Source organism: Palaemon carinicauda, chromosome 33 (genome assembly GCF_036898095.1).
Source record: "Palaemon carinicauda isolate YSFRI2023 chromosome 33, ASM3689809v2, whole genome shotgun sequence".
Taxonomy (NCBI): domain Eukaryota; kingdom Metazoa; phylum Arthropoda; class Malacostraca; order Decapoda; family Palaemonidae; genus Palaemon; species Palaemon carinicauda.
The window spans coordinates 11,197,833-11,220,248 of record NC_090757.1 but is presented as its reverse complement, the minus strand read 5'-3'; the positions used below and the strand labels follow the sequence as shown (position 1 = coordinate 11,220,248).

General features: G+C 47.4%; 1 protein-coding gene across 1 annotated transcript in view; it reads right to left on the bottom strand.

Moving 5' to 3' along the window:
• Window positions 1-228: 228 nt before the first annotated feature.
• RNaseZ (ribonuclease Z) overlaps window positions 229-22,416 on the bottom strand; it is a 79,128-nt gene continuing 56,940 nt past the window's right edge. The window contains exons 12-13 of the mRNA XM_068356745.1: window positions 21,809-21,931; window positions 229-985 (exon numbers count right to left, since the gene is read on the bottom strand). Coding sequence (XP_068212846.1) covers window positions 782-985; window positions 21,809-21,931 — 327 coding nt within the window. The 3' untranslated portion in view covers window positions 229-781. The remainder of the gene's footprint in view (window positions 986-21,808; window positions 21,932-22,416) is intronic.

The following is a 22,416-nucleotide window of genomic DNA, read 5'->3' as shown; positions in this document are numbered from 1 at the left end:
CCTCACTTTTCAATTCTAATTCCACATTCCACCAAGAGATTACATATTTCATAAAAAGTATCTATAAAATACCAAGAAATATACAACCACCTGGGCAACAAATCCCTGCTTGAGAAAATAAAACAAATGTTATTTGTTAAGCAAAGAAATTAAATAGTTACATGTCGTAAAGCAATGTCTTAGATTAAAATTACAAGCTTAAAAAGTGCAGGGTGAAATAAAATTACATTTCTTTTAACAATATTATTCCAAATTAAAGTAACTCCCAGTTCAATAATGCAAAAATTATATACAGTACATGCCCCTAATATTTCATAGGTAAATAGAAGCTAAAATTAAGTTATTTGTATCACTGTATAATATTTACATATGGAATGGGCAATGTCTTTGATAGCCATGTACATGAAAATTTAATAGCATTGTAATAACAAATACTACCATTTACACTCAACACTGTACAGTATGTTAAAAAATATATACGTTCAAATAAGCTAAATTTCAGTGTTAAAACCAACTGCCTAATTAGCAAAACTGAACTACACTGTACATACAATTCATAGACATTCACAAATACCAGTCCATGACTCAGACTGGGCAAGTAGTTTTAATTCACTGCTGCCTCAAAAACTGAATTTGTCTGTACATAATGATTCTAAAATAAAAAATCATGATGAGAGATGTGCTTTAAAAGTCTGGCTAAGCCTTTTGAAAGTCAAATGTGCGTACAATCATACCTCATTGAAGTACAACGGTACACAAACTAATAAAAAAGATTGAGCTTTTACACACTATCCATTTTCTGCTTTTTCATGGGATTTCCTACAATCTTATTCTTTGCTAGAAGACTTTCCACTTGGGACTTCAAGTTTTCACGAGCAGCGCGTTTTTTCGCAGTTTTCTCTAGCATGTCATCATAGTCCTCGGCAAACATTGTTACTAGAGCCTTGTACATGTGATGCAACTTTGGTAAATTATGAAGACAAACCTGAAATGAAATAAGATTCAAAATTATAGATCAATAAAATATATCAAAAAATATTTGTATGATATTTTAAAAATGAAAATATGACATTCGAAGATAATTTGTATTTTTCATAACCATAGAAACCTTAGCTATTTTAGGGTTTACTTTCGGCGTGGCTGAAAGGACGAGCCATTAGAATTTAACGAGGGTGTACTACCCCGCTCTAGTTAATGGGGGGTAGGGGAGGGGTAGCTAGCTACCCCTCCCCCCTCACACACCGGTGAACTGCTTCACTTCACTTAAGAGGTGGGACAGGGCTGGCGGGCAAAATACAAATTATCTTCGAATTTGTCATGTTCCGTAACCGAAATACAAACCACGCTATTTACATATGATGACTCGCCCTTAGGCAGGGTGGAAAGTCTCCAGCCTTACTGGCTTTGGCTTACCCGGCGACTCAGAATCTGAGTGAGCAGCACCCGAGAAGAAAAGTCCCTGCACCTAGCAAGTTCTTGCTACGCAAGAAACACGCAGCCTACATAAGCTTGTGTGTGGAGGGAAGAAGTGTGACTTGTCCTAGGAAGTCGACCTGAAGCTCTTTTGCAGGAATTCTAGGCTAAGACGTTCCCAATACCACCTCGTCAGGGTATGGGGGACGCGACAGTATTAACTCAATACTAGGAACACAAGGAAGCATGGTTTACCTGCAGAGGTTTGAGGTCAGCTATGCAGAGAACCCAGGATGCTGCTTTCCCCAAGAGAGGGGAGAATGAAGAAAGTAGTAAGGGCCAGACATACTACTTTCATTCATGCAGACTAAAACCTGATAATGCCCTCAACCTTCTGCTACCTGTCCAATAAGGAGCCTGAGGTTAGACCAGCTGTTGTGTAGCCGCCACAGGGCCGATACATGTATCGAGGCTCCAGTGGGTCACGTCCTGCAGGTAGTGGGCTGTGAAGGGGGTCTGACGCTTCCAGACTCCAGTTTGTAGAACCTGCGTCACAGAGTAGTTTCTCTTGAAGGCCAGGGATGTTGCGATGTCTCTAACATCATGTACCCTAAAGCGACGTGACGGAGGAGGATCTGGATTCAGGGCGTGATGGATGATCTTTGCGTCCAGGCTGAAAAGGCATTCTTGAAGGCCCTCCTCTCCGTCCTCCCTGTGCTCCCAAATAGGGCTTGCACGTGAGGACGAACTGCAGCTGTTCTTTAAGATAACCCTTCCGACTCCATACTGGACATAGTAGGAGAAGGTCTGGGTCATCTGTTACAGAACTGAGACTCGAAATACTGAAGGAGTCGACCGAAGGTCTGGGACTCCCAGATTTTGAGTCTAGTTACCAACTCGGGGACGAACCTGAACGTTACCTCCATCTATCCTCTTGAGTAGGCGACGCCGTACGAGAGACCATGACGTTCGCTGACTAGCTTGGCCGAGGCCAGAGTGAGCAGGAGCACTGTCTTTCAAGACCGGTGACGATCAGAAGCCTGGTGTAATGGTTCGCAAGATCTCTTAAGAGCCCTAAGAGCCCAAACCATGTTCCAGGAGAAGGTCTCGTTTCCGACTGGGGCAGGTAAGTTTGTAGGTACGTATGAGCGAAGAAAGATCCAGGGAGGAGGAAATGTTCCTTTCGGTCTGAAGGCCAGGCTAAAGGCTGAGCGATAGGCTTCCACTGCCGAGAGCGACGGTAGCATCTCCTCTCGCTGATAGACAATGACTCCACTATTGCTGGAATAGTGGCATCAAGGGGAGAGGTACCTCTCCCACCACACCAATCACAGAAGATTCTACACTTCGCCTGGCTGACCCCTGCGGAAGACTTCCGCAGGTGTCGAGACATCCACTCCGCAACTTGTTGCGAAACGCCTCTCTCTGTGAGGGGATGCTGGATGGTCTCCAGGCGTTCAGCCAAAGCGATGCTACGGCTTGTGGTAGATGTCGTAGTTTGGTTGTTTGAGTAGCTTGTGTTGTGGGGGAAGCTCTCTCAGGAGTTCCATCAGGATATGTAGAAGTTCTGGGAACCACTATGCATGATGCCGCAGAGGAGCTATCAGAGTCATCGACAGGTTGACCGATAGTCTGGTCTTGTTGAGCCCCCTTCTCAACAGACAGAACGATGGGAAGATGTAGACGTCGATGTTGTCCCACCGTGTAGAAAGGCATCTTGCTAGAGTGCCTTGGGGTCTGGGACTGGGAGTAGTACGGCGACAGCTTGAAATTCAAGGTTGTCGCAAACAGGTTCACAAGGCCAGGACCTGTTGGCTACCAAGGGGGGCCGAAGACCACTTGGTACTCTCTATCTGTGAAGTCCTGCTCACACTGTCAGAGAGCACATTCCTTGGACGGAATGAAACGAGCCGACGGGATGAGTGGACTTCGGTTCATCTCGATATCTCCACTGTAAGACGAGAAAGTTGATATGAGGAGGTACCTCCCTGCTTGCTGAAACGAAAGTCACTACCGTGGAGTTGTCGTCCACGGAGTGACTCGCCAGGGTCTGTAGGAAGTGTTGAGGGGCCAGACTACGGCCTTCATTCCTAGCAGATTGAAGTGGAGGTACCCTTCTGGTTCTGACCATAGCCTGATTTGACGAGTCCGAAAACAGCATCAAATGAGGTGGAAGGGCGAGAAGATCCATTCCCCTGCAAAAGTTCCATAGGTCAGCTATCACTGAAGGTCTATTTAGTTCCGCAGGTCCCAAAGGGACCCGAATGTCCGGGGAATCGTTGTCTTGATTCCACCAGGACTTGGGCTGCCAACGCAGGGATTCATCCTGGGGCTGCCAACGCAGGGATTCATCCTGAGGCGCCCTCTTAATGAGAGAATGCCTTGATGAAGTCATTGAGCTTCAGCACGGCATTTCATTCCCGTGCTGAATCTTGGTGACGGGCAAGAGGGCTCTCGAACTTCGGGAAATTGCTCCCCCAGTTCGAATCTAAATTTCTCTCTTTCATCTTTTTCTTCTGCTTAATATTACTTCGACCTTCTCTTAATTTTATCAACTTTCTTTCATCTTGCTGTCCTATCTCTATGATTATTATTTTTCTTAGTTATATATATATGTAGATGTATGCATATATATATATATTTATTTATTGTATTTGTTCATTTATTTATTTATCTATTTTTTTTTCTATTTTATTTAAATGGCGTGGATATTTCCACATTCGTTATTACTGCCTGCTTAGATGAATGGGAGAAGGGATCACGGTTGGGAGGTATTCGCATTCAAAGCTATATATGAGAGTATTGGATGATCTCAGCCATCCCAAAGATGGTTTGGACCTTTTTGGCGGAACTACTCTCAAGGGTTGGGTCATCGGAATCCAGGGGGATCCAATCCTTGAGGTGGGACTCTTGGCTTTTGGCCGGAAGCCCATCATTACAGATATGGGGAGGATGATTCCATATTACTTTGGTCTCAGTCCTAACAGGCGGGTTTAGCTTACACCTGTGCCTCTATATCTGTTTTGATGCTATCCTTCGGGTAGGGTATGGAGTGGACCATCGGGGAAATATACTCTCATTGTGCCGATAGTGGAGAATGCAAATTTCCTTTCCAACGTATGATACTTTCTTATAATTCTCAAGCAGGTACCCCAACAAAACAACAAAAACCTGAAAATCCCATCCTTAAATATGGACCCTTCAAATACTGACTCCCCATCCCCTGGATTTGCTGACTCCCCCCCGGCACTGTTGACGACTTCTGCTACTGTAATTAAGGAAAACTCTGTTGACGACCTTCGAACTAAAAAGGACCACTCTACTGATGTTAAAAAATCTAGCAATTTGGGTAACACAGGGAAACTACGATTCCTTCATGTTTCCCAAATCCCATTAGAGACAAATTATGATGATATATATAGAGCATTTGAGTGCTATGGATTGATAAAGGAAATAAGGATGAGACTTGGAGATGAAAAATGGGACTCTTGGATATCTTTTGAAAGTCACGATGAGGCGTTTAATGCCATAAGTAATATTAGTAGTATCAAAATTAACGAATTGAACATCATGGGAGCTCTTTGTGATAAGGTCCCAAAGGAATTGGATGTGTACAAACCTGCTGATTGGTTTGAAAAAGATAGAAATGTACCCATGCCTTCACAGAGAAAACCCAAACCACCAATGTGGCTCTTAGCTGAACCTAAAGGGATAATAGGGAATTATTTTAAGATATGTAAGTTTATCCAAAAAAAAGTAGGAACCATAGCACCTGGAGATATATCTCGTTTTGGGAAGAACAGTTATCTCATCCATGCCAAATCTTCGACTCAGTCTGCAATACTGTCTAACTTACAGACAGGCAGTGATGAAATTACATTGGAAATGAAACCTCATCTTAATTTTAGTTATGGAAGGGGAGTGGTCTTTAATAAGGACCTATACGAATTTACAGAGGAGGAGATACTTTCTATGTGTCCATTAAATGTATGGAAAGTGCATAAGATTCCTGGAACTTCAATGATTATACTCACTTTCCAGGATGCTGATGTACCTTTCCATATTTTTATTGAAAATGAAAGGATTAAAGTTCGGCCTTTTAAACAAAAGCCCCTGCAATGTTTTAATTGTTTTAAATTTGGACACCCATCCAAAGTTTGTAAAAATGGGAAATTGTGTGGTATTTGCTCCAAAACTTATCATGGAGAATGTACACTTGAGGCCAGGTGTTCAAATTGCAATTTGAATCATAAATCAACTGATAGGAGATGCGAACTGTATAAGTTGGAGGAAGCTGCCCTAAACAAATCAAGTTTAGAACACATAAGTGTGGGACATGCAAAAAGATTGTTGAATAAATCAACCAGCTATGCAAAGGCCTTAAAATCAAAGGTAAATTTACCACAGGAGACAGCAACCCCACCTAGCACTGCCAGTAATCCTAAGAAAAGAAATACAACCTCTGATAATAAAGTACTGCATGACAAGGTAATCATATCGCCTTCTGAGGCTTTGCCACAGCGTATTAAAAATGGGTCATTGCCCATTTCTGTACAGCCTTCGTCCCCCATTACCAGCAATAGTACTAACCTCTCCCAGGCTATGTCCTTGCCTGATTTGATGGAGATGCCACCTGACACCAAGTTACCAGGTGCACCTGTATTGGGGAAGGTGCAAAAACCTGGTAGCTCAAAACCTACTAATCGGAAAAGAGAGAGACCTCCATCTCTCTCGCCCCCCTCCATAAGAAATATCAAAATTACGACGTCAAATAAGTATGATGATTTGTCAGTTGATATTTCTGATCTGGAAGTCAATTTAAATAAATCGGAAATTCAAGTGGAGGTCCACCAACCTCATCAACAATCAGATCAAAAAGACAAAAAGAAAATCATAAATTCTAAACCCAATCTATCAAGACCCTCTTTAATAAAACCACCAAAAAATAGTGTTAGATCAAACACTGCTAATGGGAAGACTCCATCCAAGGGGTCTACCAAATTATAAACCATAGTTTTTTCCTCCATTTTGCAATGGAATTGTCAGGGTTTAAGGGCCAAATATGAAGAACTTAAGCTCCTTATTCATGAGCATTCCCCCATTATTATTTGTCTACAGGAGAGCAAACTTGATCATAATACCCCTTGCCCTCGCGAATACATTAGTTATAGGACACCATATGATCACCAAGTGGGGAGCCATGGCGGAAGTCTCATATACGTTCGTCGAGATGTTCCCCAAGTTTCTCTGTCTATTCGTACACCTCTGCAGGCAGTGGTTGTACAGATCGACATAGGGCGAAAATATACAATTTGTTCTCTGTACTTGCCTCCAAATGATAACATTTTGTATGACAACTTAGTGGAGGTGATTCAACAACTCCCTCAACCTTTCCTTTTACTTGGAGATTTGAATGGTAGACACCCTTTGTGGGGTGATGTTTTAGCAAACACGAGGGGAAATATCATATCATCAATTGTGGAAAATGAAGATGTGGGACTCCTTAATACAGGAGAGCCCACACACTTTCATGTCCAGACAGGTACCTTGTCATGTATTGACCTATCAATCGTAAGCTCTAATTGCCTTCTCGACTTTGATTGGAGAACATTAGATGATTGGCATACTAGTGATCACGCACCAATCATTATAAACACCAACAATGGTCCACCTTTACAGGGATCGCCACGATGGAATCTTGACAAGGCGGACTGGGATAAATTTCGTGAACTAAGCGAAATTGAGGGGGATGCAGGACAAGTTGAAAATATCGATGATGCCATAGACTTACTGAATGGAACTCTCCATACAGCAGGAGTCAATTCAATTCCCAAAACAACAGGGTTATTCAAACGACGACCCGTCCCGTGGTGGTCTTCAGAACTAACTGCCCTCCACAGAGCCACAAGAAGATCTCTAACACGATTGCGTAGACGCAGAACTGATGAGAATTTAATTATGTACAAGAAATGTAGAGCACAGTTCCGTCGTGCCATGAAAGAAGCAAGGCGCCAGTCATGGATGTCTTTTGTTTCCTCCATTAACAGTAGGACACCACCATCTGCTGTGTGGAGGAAAGTAAAAAAGATAGCTGGCAAATTCACCCCCAACCCACCACCAGTGTTGAAGGTGAATGGCCAGTATGTAACCGAAGCAAATGATGTTAGCAATGCCCTGGCTAATCATTTTTCAAATGTATCCAGCAAGTGTGAAGGAGCCCCTGGTCACCAGTATAGGAGCACTGAAGAAAAGAAAATTTTAAATTTTGCAACAAGAAGGGAAGAGTCGTATAATTCTCCTTTCACTGAAAGAGAATTTGATTCCGCACTTGCTCATTGCAATGATACAGCCCCTGGACCCGATGGAATTCCATATGCAATGATTAAACATGTACATTTTAATACAAAGCTATTTATTTTAAGTATTATTAATAGAATATGGCATGATCATAGTTACCCAAGTGTTTGGGAACTAGCCATTATTTTAGCCTTTTTAAAACCCGGTAAAGACAAGTTTTTAGCAGCAAACTATCGTCCAATTGCATTGACATCTTGTTTATGTAAAATCATGGAGAAGATGGTCAATGCAAGGCTGGTGTGGTACCTTGAAAAGAAAGGTATTTTATCACCGATTCAATGTGGATTCCGAAAAATGCACTCAACGACTGATGTGTTGATACGACTAGAGTCTTCTATTTGTGAAGCCTTTGCTTCCAAACAGCACCATGTTACAGTATTTTTTGACCTTGAAAAGGCATATGATACCACATGGAGATATGGTATTCTTAAAACCATTCATGAATTGGGATTGAGAGGAGAGCTGCCACTATTTATTCAGGCATTTCTTTCACGTAGAGTTTTTCAAGTGAGAGTGGGGGAAACTCTATCAGAGAGTAAGTGCCAGGAAGAAGGAGTTCCTCAGGGTAGTGTGCTGAGTGTAACCCTTTTTGCACTAGCAATTAATGGGATATCCTCAGCCATTCCCCAGGATGTTCTCTCAACATTATTTGTGGATGATCTCTCAATATCATTTGCTGGCACTAAAATGGCAATGGTTGAGAGAAAAATCCAACTCTCTATTGATAAAATTATCCAGTGGGCTGACATGAATGGATTTAAGTTCTCGACAAGTAAAACTACCATTGTCCATTTTTGTCGTATCCGGGGAGTACATCCAGACCCGGATATATACATTAAAAGTCAACGGATACCATGTGCAAGAGAAGCTAAATTTTTAGGTTTGATATTTGATTGTAGGCTTACATGGGTTTCTCACTTAAAAGCATTAAAAGCTAAATGTGTTGAAGCTCTGAATATCTTAAAAGTATTATCCCATACATCATGGGGGGCAGACCGCAGTACTATTTTAAAATTATACAAGGCCTTGATTTTTTCCAAAATTAGTTATGGTTGTGAGGTATATTCTTCAGCCACCTCAAGCCGGTTAAAAATATTAGACTCGATACATCATGCAGGTATTAGATTATCTACTGGAGCTTTTAAAACCTCGCCTATCCCAAGTCTCCTTGTTGATGCTGGAGAGTTACCTCTAGACCTTTACCGAATGTCTTCCGTTCTTCGGTATTGGTTTAGATTGCAAAGACTCCCTAACTCTCTAGCCTTTCAGACTGCAAGCCTTGTAAGACACGCATCATACTTTGAGTTGCACCCAAAATCTCCTCAACCCTATGGCTTTCGGGTGAAACGATTATTAAATAGTCTGGATATAATTAGAAATAAGGTACTTCCATTCAAGGTATCATCAACGCCTCCATGGAAGTTACCAGAGATATCTTTTTGTAAATATTTTATTGGAGATAAGAAGAATATGTCAGACCTAGAAGCCAGGTCTCTTTTTAATGAACATGTTAAAGAACATAGAGGATCAACTTTTATCTATACTGATGGCTCCAAATCTGATGCTGGCGTTGGATTTGGAGTACATAGTAATGGTTTTAATTGTAGAGGTGCACTTCCTCTGACCGCTTCCATATTTACTGCCGAACTGTATGGCATATTAACCGCTATTGAGAAAATAGCATTGGAGAAGGAGGGTAATTTTACAATTTTTAGTGATGCAAGGAGTGTCCTTCAAGCTATGGAAGTTTTTAATTCTAATAACCCTCTAGTTTTAAAGATTTTAGAATGGCTTCTCATTATTGGACGGAGAGGTATAACAGTTCAATTTTGTTGGGTTCCAGCACATGTAGGTGTGTCTGGGAATGAGAAGGCAGATTCACTGGCTAAGGAGGCTGCATCCGAGTTGCTGCCAAGAAGGTATCCCATTGCCTGTAATGATTTCTTACCTGTCATCAAGAACTTGGTTTGCAATAAATGGCAACAGCAATGGGATAGTCAAGATGGCAATAAAATGCGAGAGATAACAAATGACATATCTCCTTGGAGGTATAATATGATGCCCCGAAAATGGGAGACGTCTCTTTGTCGTCTCCGTATTGGTCACACTCGGTTGACACACGAGTTTCTGCTGAAGGGCCAACACCAACCGTATTGTGATGACTGCTTAGTACCTCTAACAGTAAGGCATTTGTTGACCGAATGCCCCAATTATAACAACTTGCGGAATAGATATTTATTTGAGGCTCGAGGTGAGGGTGGCAGGTTCATCCTTGCCAAGATTCTTGGAAATGATGTGTCCTACCATGCAAGTGGCATTTTTAGATTTATTTCAGAAGCAGGTCTTCTGAAAAATATTTAACTTTTATTACATTCAACTTTTATGATTTTAATTGAATACTCTTTTATTTTTTATTTTATTTTATCTTTTATTTTTGTATACATAAATTAAATGTTACCGGCGTCAATGACCTCAGATGTCAGGATGCCTGAAAACTTTAAATCAATCAATCATCCTGAGGCGGCCGTTGGAACTAGATTGGCCAGGAGGAAAGGTGACCTGGGAGCCGTAACCAAGATTGGGTTGGAAGCTCTCCTCGTCTGAGGTCTCCTCAGCCTTGCTATCCTGCCATCTGATGGGAAGGCTTGGAGATTGGAGTCCAATATCATGCCTAGATATCCCAGTTGTTGAGATGGGAGCAGAGAAGACTTACCGAGAATTACCATGATCCCTAGATCTTGGCAAAGTCCCAGAAGCTTGTCTCAATGTTGAGGAAGGGTCGATTCCGAGACTGCCTGGGATAGCCAGTCCTCCAGAAAGCGAAGGAGACTGAAGCCGTTCCTGTCCATGAAGATAACAGGGTGAACATTCTGGAGGACACCTGAGGTGCTGCAGGGAGGTCGAAAAACACTGAACCTTGAACTGGTATAACTGTTGTCTAGGCTGATTTCCAAGTACTTCCTGGAAGACGGATGGATTGGGATCTGGAAGTACCCGTCCTTCAGCTCCAGTGTGCACATGAAGAGTTGTGGTTTTTGGTCACACTACAAGCCTGATTGGCTCTGCTGTTCCACGCTGAACGAAGTTTGTTTGACGAACTTGATCAGGGTAGAGAGGTCGAGACAGGTCTCCAGACTTCGGACGCTTTCTTACAAGAAAGAGTTGACTGAAGAAGCCGTGGGGGGGGAGCCGTCGATGACCTTTTGGAGAGCCTCCTCTAGAGCATGGTCTCAATTCCTGCCCAAAGGGCTAGCCCCTTTGCCGATCCCATAGTATATAGGAGCTCGGCGAAACTGGATTTGCTGTCAGCGGAGATAGAGATGTAAAGAAACGGGGCGCGATTCCTTGGCTGATCACTGAGATCGTGCAGGAATCTGCCCCGGGCTGCTGCCACTTGAGCGCGCAACCTTGGGCATCCCCCCACCGGGGACTCTGCAGGGGGGGGTTGCCAATCCTAGCGTTTGCGGCCTCGGCCGCGCTCTCAGGATTATTGCTTCTCCAGGACTTTCCGCCCTTCTTGCCTCTGACAGGAGGGGGCTGCTGTTCAGACACCTTGTCTTAGCTGCTGGGGCTGATTCCGATGTCCTAGGCTGACGAGGCTGCTGTTGTTGTTGAGGCACTAGAGGTTGTAGAGTCTGGATGCAAGCACCTATGGAGGAGCGAACCGTGATTCGCTTTCTCCATCTCTCAGTTGTCCGTTCCCTGTCCTAGGGCTCAAAACAAGGTCTTTCCAAAAGTGGAAGAGTGTCTGAGCTTGCCAACATCCATTTGGAATTTCCGAGAGGAACATCTCGGTCACTGCATTTCAATGCTTCAACATCGAGTTTGCACCAAGAGTTCGAAACTTGGTGAGCTGGGAAACTAGAAGCTCGTGCCTGAGAGGAGGAAAGTTTCCATGACCTTCCTGGAGCTCTCCCTGGACAAAATCTCGGATCGCAGCAGGATGCCCAAAGATCCAAGCCAGACAACCAGTCACGAAGTGGCCCGCATGGTACACTTTGCAGCTCTCTTCTGGTTTTAAGATCTCCGAAGACGAGAAAGTCACCAGCTGGGCGGAGAACTTCTCGAGAGAAGAACTCCCTGGGGAGGCCCTTCCACGGAATGGTGGAGAGGAAGGGCTAAAACCAGGTTCCCCCATGATCTCTTAGTACCTCCTCTGCTGACGGCTGACAGATGCAGTGTCAGCCACTCCCGCTAGGGGAAAGGGAATCGAACGATCCTGAGGAGTAGAGATGATGGGGACTGCCCGAAAGGAAGAAGGATGTTGCCCAGACCTCTCTGAAGATTCTTCCTGCCCTTGTATGTGCCATGATCTGCGTTTACGGGGCTTCCAGCCCTAGAAGATCGTGGACTGAAAGTACGCGCCCCAGATGACTCGCCAGGTTGCCCGTGTTACGATAACACGCTTCCCGCCCTACGGGAATAGCGAAATCACCCTGGCCCTCGCGCGATGGCGAATTGTTGGTTCGCCCGTGGGCGTGCAGGTGCGAGGGCGCGCGTGGGCATGCAGGTGAGGGCGAGCGCGGTTGAAAGGACGAGCGGTGGGGGTCGGGCGACCGATGGCGTGTAGGCGAGCGATGGCTCGTAGGTGGGCATTGGAGGGTTGGCGAGCGGTGGCATAGCGACCGCTAGCGTACAGGAGAGTTAACGCGTGGGCGCGTAGGAAACCTACGACAATTGAAGGCATTGGCGTTGAGAACGCTTGTGCGCAGGCGACGAATCGCGCGGGCGCGTAGAGGATCGCTGGTGCGTAAGGAGAGCCCAGGGATGCCTGTGAGGTATCTCTTGGGCGGCGGTGAAGTAGAGGTGCTGTAAGTCTAGAAGCACCTGTGAGCGCCTGTGCGCTAGCGAAGGAACTTCTTGAACCGCGTGACGAGGCAGGAACCAGGAGATTGTAGAAGCGTAGTTGTGTGGCCAGCTGAGAAATGCGCGGCCAGACGTATAGAGATATCGTCGGCGAGGAGGTGAAGGAAGAACTCCTTGCCTGCGCCCAGATCCGAAAATCATGGGCGCGTGGGCGAACGATGGCGTGCATGCGCATAACAGGAGGGTGGCACAAAGTGAGCAGGTGTACCTGGAGTTCAGTGAAGAACAACCTCCCTGCTTGCGCCCAGATCCGGAGATCGTGAGTGCGAGGGCGAACGTTGGCGCCCAATGCGCACATCAGGAAAGGGTGACCAGATGTGCGCTTGTGAGCAGGCGACCGTGGGGGTTCAGGAGACTGTAGGCGAGTATGGCGCGTAGCCGCCGATCAGGTTGATTCAGCAGAAAACTGGTCCACAGCAGGAGACTTGCGCCCAGATCCGGAGAAAGTGGGCGCATTGCGCACTTCAGGAACATTTGTGAACTACTGCGCGCTCGCGAGCAGTAGAACGAGGTAGCACAGGTTAAAAACCTGGCACCAAAGGGCTTACTCCTATGTGAGATAAGCCCTTAGCCCCGAAGGGACCGGCGTCCGTTTGGAAAACGGGGAGGAGGCGCCCACAACGCTATTGCGTCCAGGAACGGAGAAGGAAGACAAGAAGATCTGGCAGATGTCGAAGATCGCAGGTCTAAGAGAAGCAGTAGCAACAGTCTGTCTCAAGGAAGACTAGAAGATCTGGCAGATGTCGAAGATCGCAGGTCTAGAGAAGCAGTAGCAACAGTCTGTCTCAAGGAAGACAAGAAGATCTGGCAGATGTCGAAGATCGCAGGTCTAGAGAAGCAGTAGCAACAGTCTGTCTCGTCGAGGAGGATCCTCTGCGGCTGAAGATGAGGATGACCACGGACAGGAGCACCATATCAGTCCTCCGAAGAGGAGTCTCTGTTAGTGAACTCCCCTGAGGGGGAGAGACCATCGCAGGAGAAACTGTTGGACTTAGCTGCCCCCTCGAAGATGTTCGGAGGGGGGAACTGAGCCTTCAGCAACAACAGCAGTAGGGAGTCCTCCGAAGAGGAGTCTCTAGAGTATCCTCTCTCGCTAACGAGAAAGAAGAACACTTCGTAGAAGATACTGATGAAGGCGCCCCTTAGGGCCGTTGGATCAGAAAACTGACCAAAAAGAGCAACCCACCGAAGAGGAGCTCCTGCAGTGCTCAGCCCCTTGAGCATAGCTGCAAGTGTGACCGCTCAGCACCAAGAGCAAAATCGCACAAATACCATGGTCCGGCCTTGCAACCGCTCAGCCCCTTGAGCATGGTTACAAAAGCGGTAGCTCAGCACCAAGAGCATAACTGCCCGAGGACCAGAAAAAAAATTAAGGTAGGAGAAGAAACCCCCCTGAAGGGGAAAAAACTCATACCTGGGAAGGGAACCTCCCTCAGAAGGGAAGAACCCACCCAAGGAGGCGAACCTCCTGAGCGTACTATATGAACTAAGGAGCTGACAGTTGTCACGGTAGAACTTCTAGGAGAAGGAACACGCCCATGACGAAAGTTGTAGAGGAGGCGGCAACAGCAGACTCCCCAGGACCCCAACAGGACAGCTCTGCTTCGTAGGCACATTAGGCAAACGAAAACTAGATAGTTAACTGTGAAAATATCGAAAATTTTAAATAATTTTCATTTTTCCTAATATACTCACCGAGAACTACTTTTCTTGGAGTCACTTGTGATCCCTCAATCTCGACCAAGGTTTTTCCCGCCGTTACCCCCCTACTCCGCTCTATATAGGCTTACCCCCGCCGCCAGAGAATGCGCCCTGAGGGCAGGATTAAGGCAGGTCACTGTATCTCTGGGTCAGCGTCCCCATTAAGTTCGTCGCTTAGCCCAACTTGGCAATGGAAGGATGGCACTCGGGGACGGAAGGGAGGGCCATTACCCGAATAGTAGTTCTCGGTGAGTATGTTAGGAAAAATAAAAATTATTTAAAATTTTTTATTTGTTCCGACACAAATACTCACCGAGAATTACTTTTCTTGGAGACTTATACTTTAGGAGGCGGGAGTGCTATTCTGCCACTTGACCCGGCACATAGTGCCCAGAGGGCTATGGAATGCGGGGCCTAACAGAGTGCGGAGTGAGGGTAACTGCGGAACCTTACGCTATAATCTAAGACTCGCCTCTTAAAATTTCTTCTGGCGATTTTCTCCTGATGAAGTCGTGAAGAATCTATTCACCGTTGGGGACATCTTCCGGCCTACCGCTACACAGCTTGGAGGGCGGCAATGACTGTCCCAATGGAGAACCCTTCCAAGGATTTTCTTGAATAATCCTTGAGGTGTGGGTAGTAAAGGTTGACTGGTGCGACCAAGTGCCTGCTTGCAGGATCTGGCCCCCTGCCATGTTTCTCTCAAAGGCCAAGGAGGTGCTCAGACCCCTGATGTCATGGGGGCGGGGAGTGCCTGGCACTGCCATTTTATCCTCTTCATATGTTCTAGCGATGACTTGTCTCAGCCAGAAGGAAATGGTGTTCTTGGAGACTTGTTTCTTATTAACACCTGTGGAAACGAAGAGGTTCTTGGTACCTGGTCGGAGATGAGCTGTCCTTTCCAGGTACTTTCTGAGTGTCCGTACTGGGCATAACTTCAAGTCTTCCGTAATGCCTGTCTTGGGAATGGCCGGATTGAGAAACCTTCAAACCTCGGGTCCCAGACTGCTGGGTTCTGAGTCTTAGCCACAAGGGAGGGTATGAGCCTGAAGGACACTTCTTTCCACCCTTTGGAGTGCGCAACGTCGTACGACAGACCATGGATCTCGCCCACTCTCTTAGCCGAAGCTAAGGCTAGCAAGAAGACGGTCTTGAGGGTGAGGTCTTTGTCCCCAATATCTTTCAGGGGTTCAAAGGGAGGACGACTTAGCATCTTCAGGACCTTGGTTAGGTCCCACCTGGGCACTCTCCTAGCTTGAGGAGGGCAGGACTGCTCGAAACTCCTAATCAGCATCGCTATGTGCCTCGAGGTCCCCAGGTCGATGCCTTTCAGGAGGAAGACTTGGCCTAAGGCGGCTCGAACTCCTTTAATGGCTGGGATTGACATTCCCACTTCATCTCTAAGGTACACTAGAAACTCAGCTATGTCCGGGACTGAAGCTTTAAGAGGTCTTATGTGTTTCTCCGAGCACCACTTCGTGAAGGAGGCCCACTTTGCCTGGTATACCACGGTAGAGGATTTTCTCAGGTATAAGGACATTCTCTTAGCTGTGGAGGAGGAGTACCCCTCCTTCTTTAAAAGCTGCTCGATAGTCTCCAGGCGTGAAGGCGAAGAGAGAGAGGGTTGTCGTGGAGCCCGAGGAAGTGCGGTTGGTGCAGGAGGTCTGACCTGGCGGCCAGAGGCCAAGGTGGTTGGCTCGCTAGGTCCTTTAGATCCGCGAACCACTCTCTCTCCGGCTACCAGGGCGCTACCAAAGTCATCCTTAGGTTTCGGGAGGCCCTTACTCTGTTGAGTACCTGCCTTATCAGCGTGAAGGGGGGAAAAGCGTACACGTCCAAGTTGTCCCACTTGTGCTGGAAGGCGTCTTCTTGGGCTGCCTTTTGGTCTGGGACCGGGGAGCAATAGACCGGTAGTTGGGCGTTGAGCTTTGTTGCAAAGAGGTCCATCACCGGGGAGCCCCAGCGTTGAATGATGAGTCTGGCTACTTCTGGGTGTAGAGACCACTCTGTCCCCACTATTTGACCCATTCTGCTGAGGCCGTCGGCTAGCACGTTTTTCTTCCCGGGGATGAACCTTGCTAGCAGCACCACTTGCTGCTTGTCCGCCCAATGTAGGATGCTTATGGCGAGGTCGCACAGTTCCTTCGATCTCATGCCCCCTTGCTTCTTTATGTAGGCCACTACCGTGGCGTTGTCGCACATCAACGCCACGGTGTTTCCCTTTAGCCGACTTGCAAAGTGAAGACATGCCTTCTGGACAGCTCTTAGCTCTAGGACATTGATGTGGAGACGCTTTTCGCTCTCCGACCAGGTACTGCTTGCTGTCTCTTCCAGAAGGTGGGCCCCCCACCCTTGGTTGGAGGCGTCTGTGAACAGGAGGTACTCGGGGGGACAGGACCCGAGGGGCATCCCCTTGAGGGAATTCGACTGGCAGTGCCACCATTCTAGGGAAGTTTTCGTGTCTGGAAGGATTGGAATTAACGCCTTCTGAGAGCCTGTCTGGGGAACCAGCTTCTCCAATGAGACCAGGTGACCTATCAGTCTCTGCCAGTCTTTCGCCCTCTTGGAATGTTCTGACAGGAACGGTTGAATGATGCGCTTGAGGTTCCGTATCCTGTCTTCCGAGGGGAAAACCTTCCCCTGCACGGTGTCCAACGTCATCCCCAAGTATCCCATTCTGTTGGATGGTGTTAAGTTCGACTTTTCCAGATTGATTATGATTCCCAGATTCCTGCAGAACTGGAGGAGGTTCCTCCCTTGTTCCTCTAAGAGGGCCTTTGAGTTGGAAAGGAGCAACCAAGTCGTCTAGGTAACTGATGAGACGGATACCCCGTTCGTGAGCCCACACTGAGACTGCCGCGAAGACCCTCGTGAACACTTGAGGGGCCGTCGACAGACCGAAGCAAAGGGTCTTGAACTGCAGGATCTGGGAACCCCATTTTACCCGGAGAAACTTCCGACTCGACGGGTGGACAGGGATCTGGAAGTATTCGTCCTTGAGGTCGACTGTCATCATGTAATCTTTCTCCCTCAAGGACATCAGGACGGATTTTGGGGTGTCCATCTTGAAGTCCGTCTTCTTGACGAACATGTTGAGGGCCGACAGGTCTATCACGGGTCTCCACTCCCCCGTTGCTTTCTCCACCAGGAACAGGCGGCTGTAGAAGCCTGGGCCTGGGAGAAGGACCTCTTCCATGGAGGAAATCTCCTCTTGAAAGGTGGCCCTTTTCATCAGGTACTTGGGGGCCAACCATTCTGTCTGGCTGGCTGGAATGTGAGGGGGTGGGTCCGCTATGAAGGGGAGCCTGTAGCCTTCTTTCAGGACGGACACCGTCCAAGGATCAGCTCCTTGTGCTTTCCATGCTTGCCAATGAGGTCCGAGGCATCCCCCAAGCCGAGGCTTGGGCGGGAGTAGGGGGGGCTCTCCCTCTACCTTCTCCTAGAGGGGCGGCCTGATCTGCCTCTCTTCGAGGCGGAGTAACCCGACCTGAAGGAGCTGGAAGAAGCTGGTGCTCCTCTGCGGGAGGGCTGAGGAGTTGTTGTCCCAGAGGAGGAAGGGGCGTCCCTCCTCGAAGTGTTGGGGGCGGCCTGAGGAGTCACGGCACTATCCGATGCGGCCCTCCTGTATGGCGGCCTTCTAGATGACGCCTGTTTGGGGACGTTGGCCTCTTTCTTCTTGGACACTTTCTCCATTAGATTTTCCAGCTCTTTTAATGGGAACAGAGACTCACCCCACAAGGGTAGGCTATGAACAGTTCGGGCCTCTCTGTCTGGGATCCTCTTCGACACCTTGGTTAGAAGCGTGTCTCGTTTCCGTAGTACCCAGTTGGCCGTCAGGGCGAGGGCCTAGTACGCTAGAAACTTCAGAGTTTTCCCCCCGGAGGTGAGAAGGTCCGTCAGGAGGCTCTGCTGCTCCGGATCTTCGGGGTCCATGGAGGCTTGCACGTTTACTAAAGTGGAGGCCCACCAGTCTAGCCATGAGGAGATGTTGACCATTATTCGACATCTCCTCCATCATGGCGGCTTCCGTAGGAGAGAAGGAAACCGGGGCTGACGCGGCCCTTTTGTCCGAGCCGCCTTGTCCCAGGATGTCCAAGGCTGGGTCCACCCTACACGAGCCCAGGCGCCGCCCTTCTGGGATGTATACCTTCCCTTGTGCTTTGAGGCTCTGGAGCAGTTTCGAGGCACTCTGGGACTTGGGGGCTTCTGCATTGCTGGCTACCAAGTTGTCTATGTACTCTTGTCCCAGACGGGGGAGCTTCTCCGTCAGCCGAGGCCTCGGCCTGGAGTGGGGCCGCCGGGATGCTTGTTCGACAGACCGGTTGTCCCGCCCTTGGTTCCAGGGGGGCCGACCTGTAACCGTAGGGAGCTCCGTAAGAGGGTGGATCTCGCTGCAAGGCGGGTACCACCGGCTCAGGGAGGGTCCTCGGTTGCCCGAAGGCTCTGGAAGCGGAAGTCACGGTCCCGGTGGGCTGACCCGACAACGGGAACCGTTCCTTCTTACTCGATGACCACACCAGCTGGGCTGGTTCGGTCAGGCTGCCTTCAAAGAAGCGCATTTCCCCCCGCTGGGCGGGGTGAACCGGGGGCCTCGAGGACTTACGCTTCTGTGAGGTCTTTCCTGCGTGGCAGGTCTTGCGGTTCTAGGCTGTGCGTAGGGAGCGGCAGCCTAGACGCACGTTCACTGGCACGAGGGTCTGGAGAGTGGAGCCTCTTAGACTCTCCTGAAGGGACGTAGACCCAGGCGCCGCCTGGAGAGACATTTCTCCTATACTTACGGGAATGGGAGCGGGAGCGCTTCTTGTTAGGTCGCGACCTTGACCTAGAGCGGGAATGATCGCTTTCGGACAGCTCCCTTTTCCTGCGTCGTTTCCCCCTGACTTCTTCCTCGAAGGATGAGGCTACCTCTGACGAGTCCGACGGCGCCACGTTCCTCGCGTAACGGCTGCCCGCGTGATCCGCGGGGGAAGTTCCTCGCCGCCGGACGTCCGAGATCGAATGCTGGAGGAAGTCCTCGGGAACCGCCGTGGAGATTGTCGGCACAGAGTCTAATCTATCCATGCTAGGGGGCCAGGGGTCTAGGGTCACGTCCATTCTTAGCGGTGACCTCCCTGGCGTCTTCGGCAACTTCCACCCGAAGGCATCGCTACTCGGGCGGCGAACTCTAGTTTGGCTGTCCCCTGGCGGGGGAGAGCCCGACGCACCGGCCCACGAGGGCGGAGGAGAGACTGAAACAACAACACTGCCCCATACGGGGTCTTCAGAGGACGCGTGGTCCCCCACCACAAGGCCTGATTCACCTGAAGCACTACCGGACCCTTCTTTAGCCCTAGAGGGGCCTGCCCTTGGTTCTTCCCTCGCACTGGGAAGGACGCCTTGACTATCCACAACACTGGGGGCTTCTTGCCCTCTCCTCTGCGAAGGAGACGGAGAAGCCGAGGCTTCGTCGGACCGATCACTGGCCGATGATAACGAAGAAACGACACTAATCTTCCTGGGGGAACGCTTAGAAGATTTCTTCTTTTTGGTACCATAGCGTACCCACTGTATAACATCCCAACTTACGCACTCCGAACACGTGTCCGCGGAGGAGCAAACTTTCCCCCTACACGTGGAACAAAGGGAGTGAGGGTCTACTTCTGGCTTAGAGAGGAAAGCCCCACACGACTTTCCGGCTCTAGGTCCAGGGCAACGGCGCACATGCTCCATCGTTAGCACACGAAAGGCACAACACTAGTGAGCTATAAGTACACTGTGATATATACAGGGAGAACGCACTGTAACACTTGCGAATAACGCACTACGCAAAAAACACAAGTCCCCACGCTGGAAACACGTGGAACACAAACGCTGGAAACACGTGGAACACAAACGTGCCAAAGGATCGAGAGAGACGAAAGAGTGAGCTGTGTACTGCTCACGACCAAGGAACTTAATGGGGACGCTGACCCAGAGATACAGTGACCTGCCCTAATCCTGCCCTCAGGGCGCATTCTCTGGCGGCGGGGTTAAGCCTATATAGAGCGGAGTAGGGGGGAGGAACGGCGGGAAAAACCTTGGTCGAGATTGAGGGATCACAAGTGACTCCAAGAAAAGTAGTTCTCGGTGAGTATTTGTGTCGGAACAAAAAACAATTAGTCAACATTAATTCCCCCGGGGAAACTCGAAAGAGGAGCCCCCCGGGAAAGAATAATAAGAATTACACACAGGAATGCGCCCTCCTTCCCCACTGCCACTCACGGGAAGGGGGAGGGAAGGTGGAGAACTGTAAGAAAACAGAATTAAAATGTAATTCAACAAAGAATGTTACTAATCGTAAGAACGAATGAACCCCAAAGGGAAGCGTTCCACACAGAAGCTGAAAAGTTAACAAATGCAATTAGATTTAAATAAAAAAATAATTGAGACAATAAACGGAAGCAATTCAACCCGTAACGGGAAGTAACGGGAAGGAAGCTACCGTAATACGTGAGTGAGACCGTAGTCACACAAAACTCCCAAGTTCCCCACGCTGATAGACCAAGTTCCCCGTAGGGAAGGAGGAACAGCGGAGAACACATTAGTAAGTAGAGTCCAGCGATGACGATTCCCCACGGAGCCCGCTGAAGAGAGACCGAAGGACCAAGGGAGAGATCACGACCCATGAAAAGTCACCTTTAGTGGCCTGAGACCACACGGAGAAGTTGTCGTACAATGAGGACTTCCTACACACACATAGCACAAACACTGAAAAGGAAACTTATTGTATTTCTATACTTAAATATATACATAAACATAAGAATGTTTACATATAAAAGTATAAGAAAAGTAAGTAATTAGTAAGACAAAGCATTAATAGCAGCCATGCGAGGACGGGACAGAAACGTCTGTTCATTGTCCAAGCCAAAAGTGAAGTGAAGCAGTTCACCAGTGTGTGAGGGGGGAGGGGTAGCTAGCTACCACTCCCCTACCCCCCCCCCCCCTAACTAGCGCGGGGGTAGAACACCCTCGTTAAATTCTAATGGCTCGTCCTTTCAGCTACGCCGAAAGTAAACCCTATGTAAATAGCATGGTTTGTATTTCGGCTACGGAACAAATTTAATTTCCTAATAACCTGTCTGGCTGCCAATTGGTAATTTCTAAACATCCTCTTAAGATGTTATAGAAAAGAAGCGCAGTACATTTAATCCAGTCACAGGTACCAGTATTTTCTAATAATGTAAAATATACATAAAACTTTTGCAAATGAAAAGATGCCAATACCTTACCTAAAAGATTGAATTCTTAGTTAATGAATAATCCAAAAGACCAGAAAAGAATTTCATTTTTTATCAATACATAATATATAAAGATTGACTGCAGTCTCTCCATCCACAGTGAGGAATGAAATTTCATTTATCCAAGTGGATTACCAAATATAAGAGGGAATACTTTGTCTCCTATACATGCAAATCAATGCATTAAAATGAACAAGTTTAACAATCAATTTTACCTTCATATTGTCAAAGGCAATTCCAACATTATCTGGAACAGCCGACTGCAGAAGTGGTACTTTAGCATACCGTTGTGAGAAATGGGTGAGCAAAATGTGTTTGGCATTCATGTCACTCCCAACCTGTTGAAAAGAAAAAAATGTGAGCATCACGAACTTATGGTAACTAATTAATAACATATCCAATGCACTACTGTGTGAGGAAAGAATTGCCAGTGCGTGCATATGACATTAAAGCCTTGAATTTTACCCTTCTGGAATTTGTTATAAATATTGTAGACGCTGTCTGAGAAAGGAACTGCCAGTGATTTGACCCTCAGAGTTTTCAATTACAACACAATGACTGGCTAGATACAATACATAGTATAATTTTGTGCATTTTTTTTTTTTAAATCCTTAAATAAAAAATCAATTCAAACCTCTTTGGATTCTATGCATCAGTATTAACTACAGTAATTGTATGTTTCCATAGGCTAAACATTGTTAGGCTACAATTTGAAATGGATAGCACCACCCTTTGGAGCTATTAGTGAGGATATGAGTTATTACAATAGAGTAATTGAAAAGTAAAAGGTAAATTGGGAACAGCTGCATCACAATTATTCACT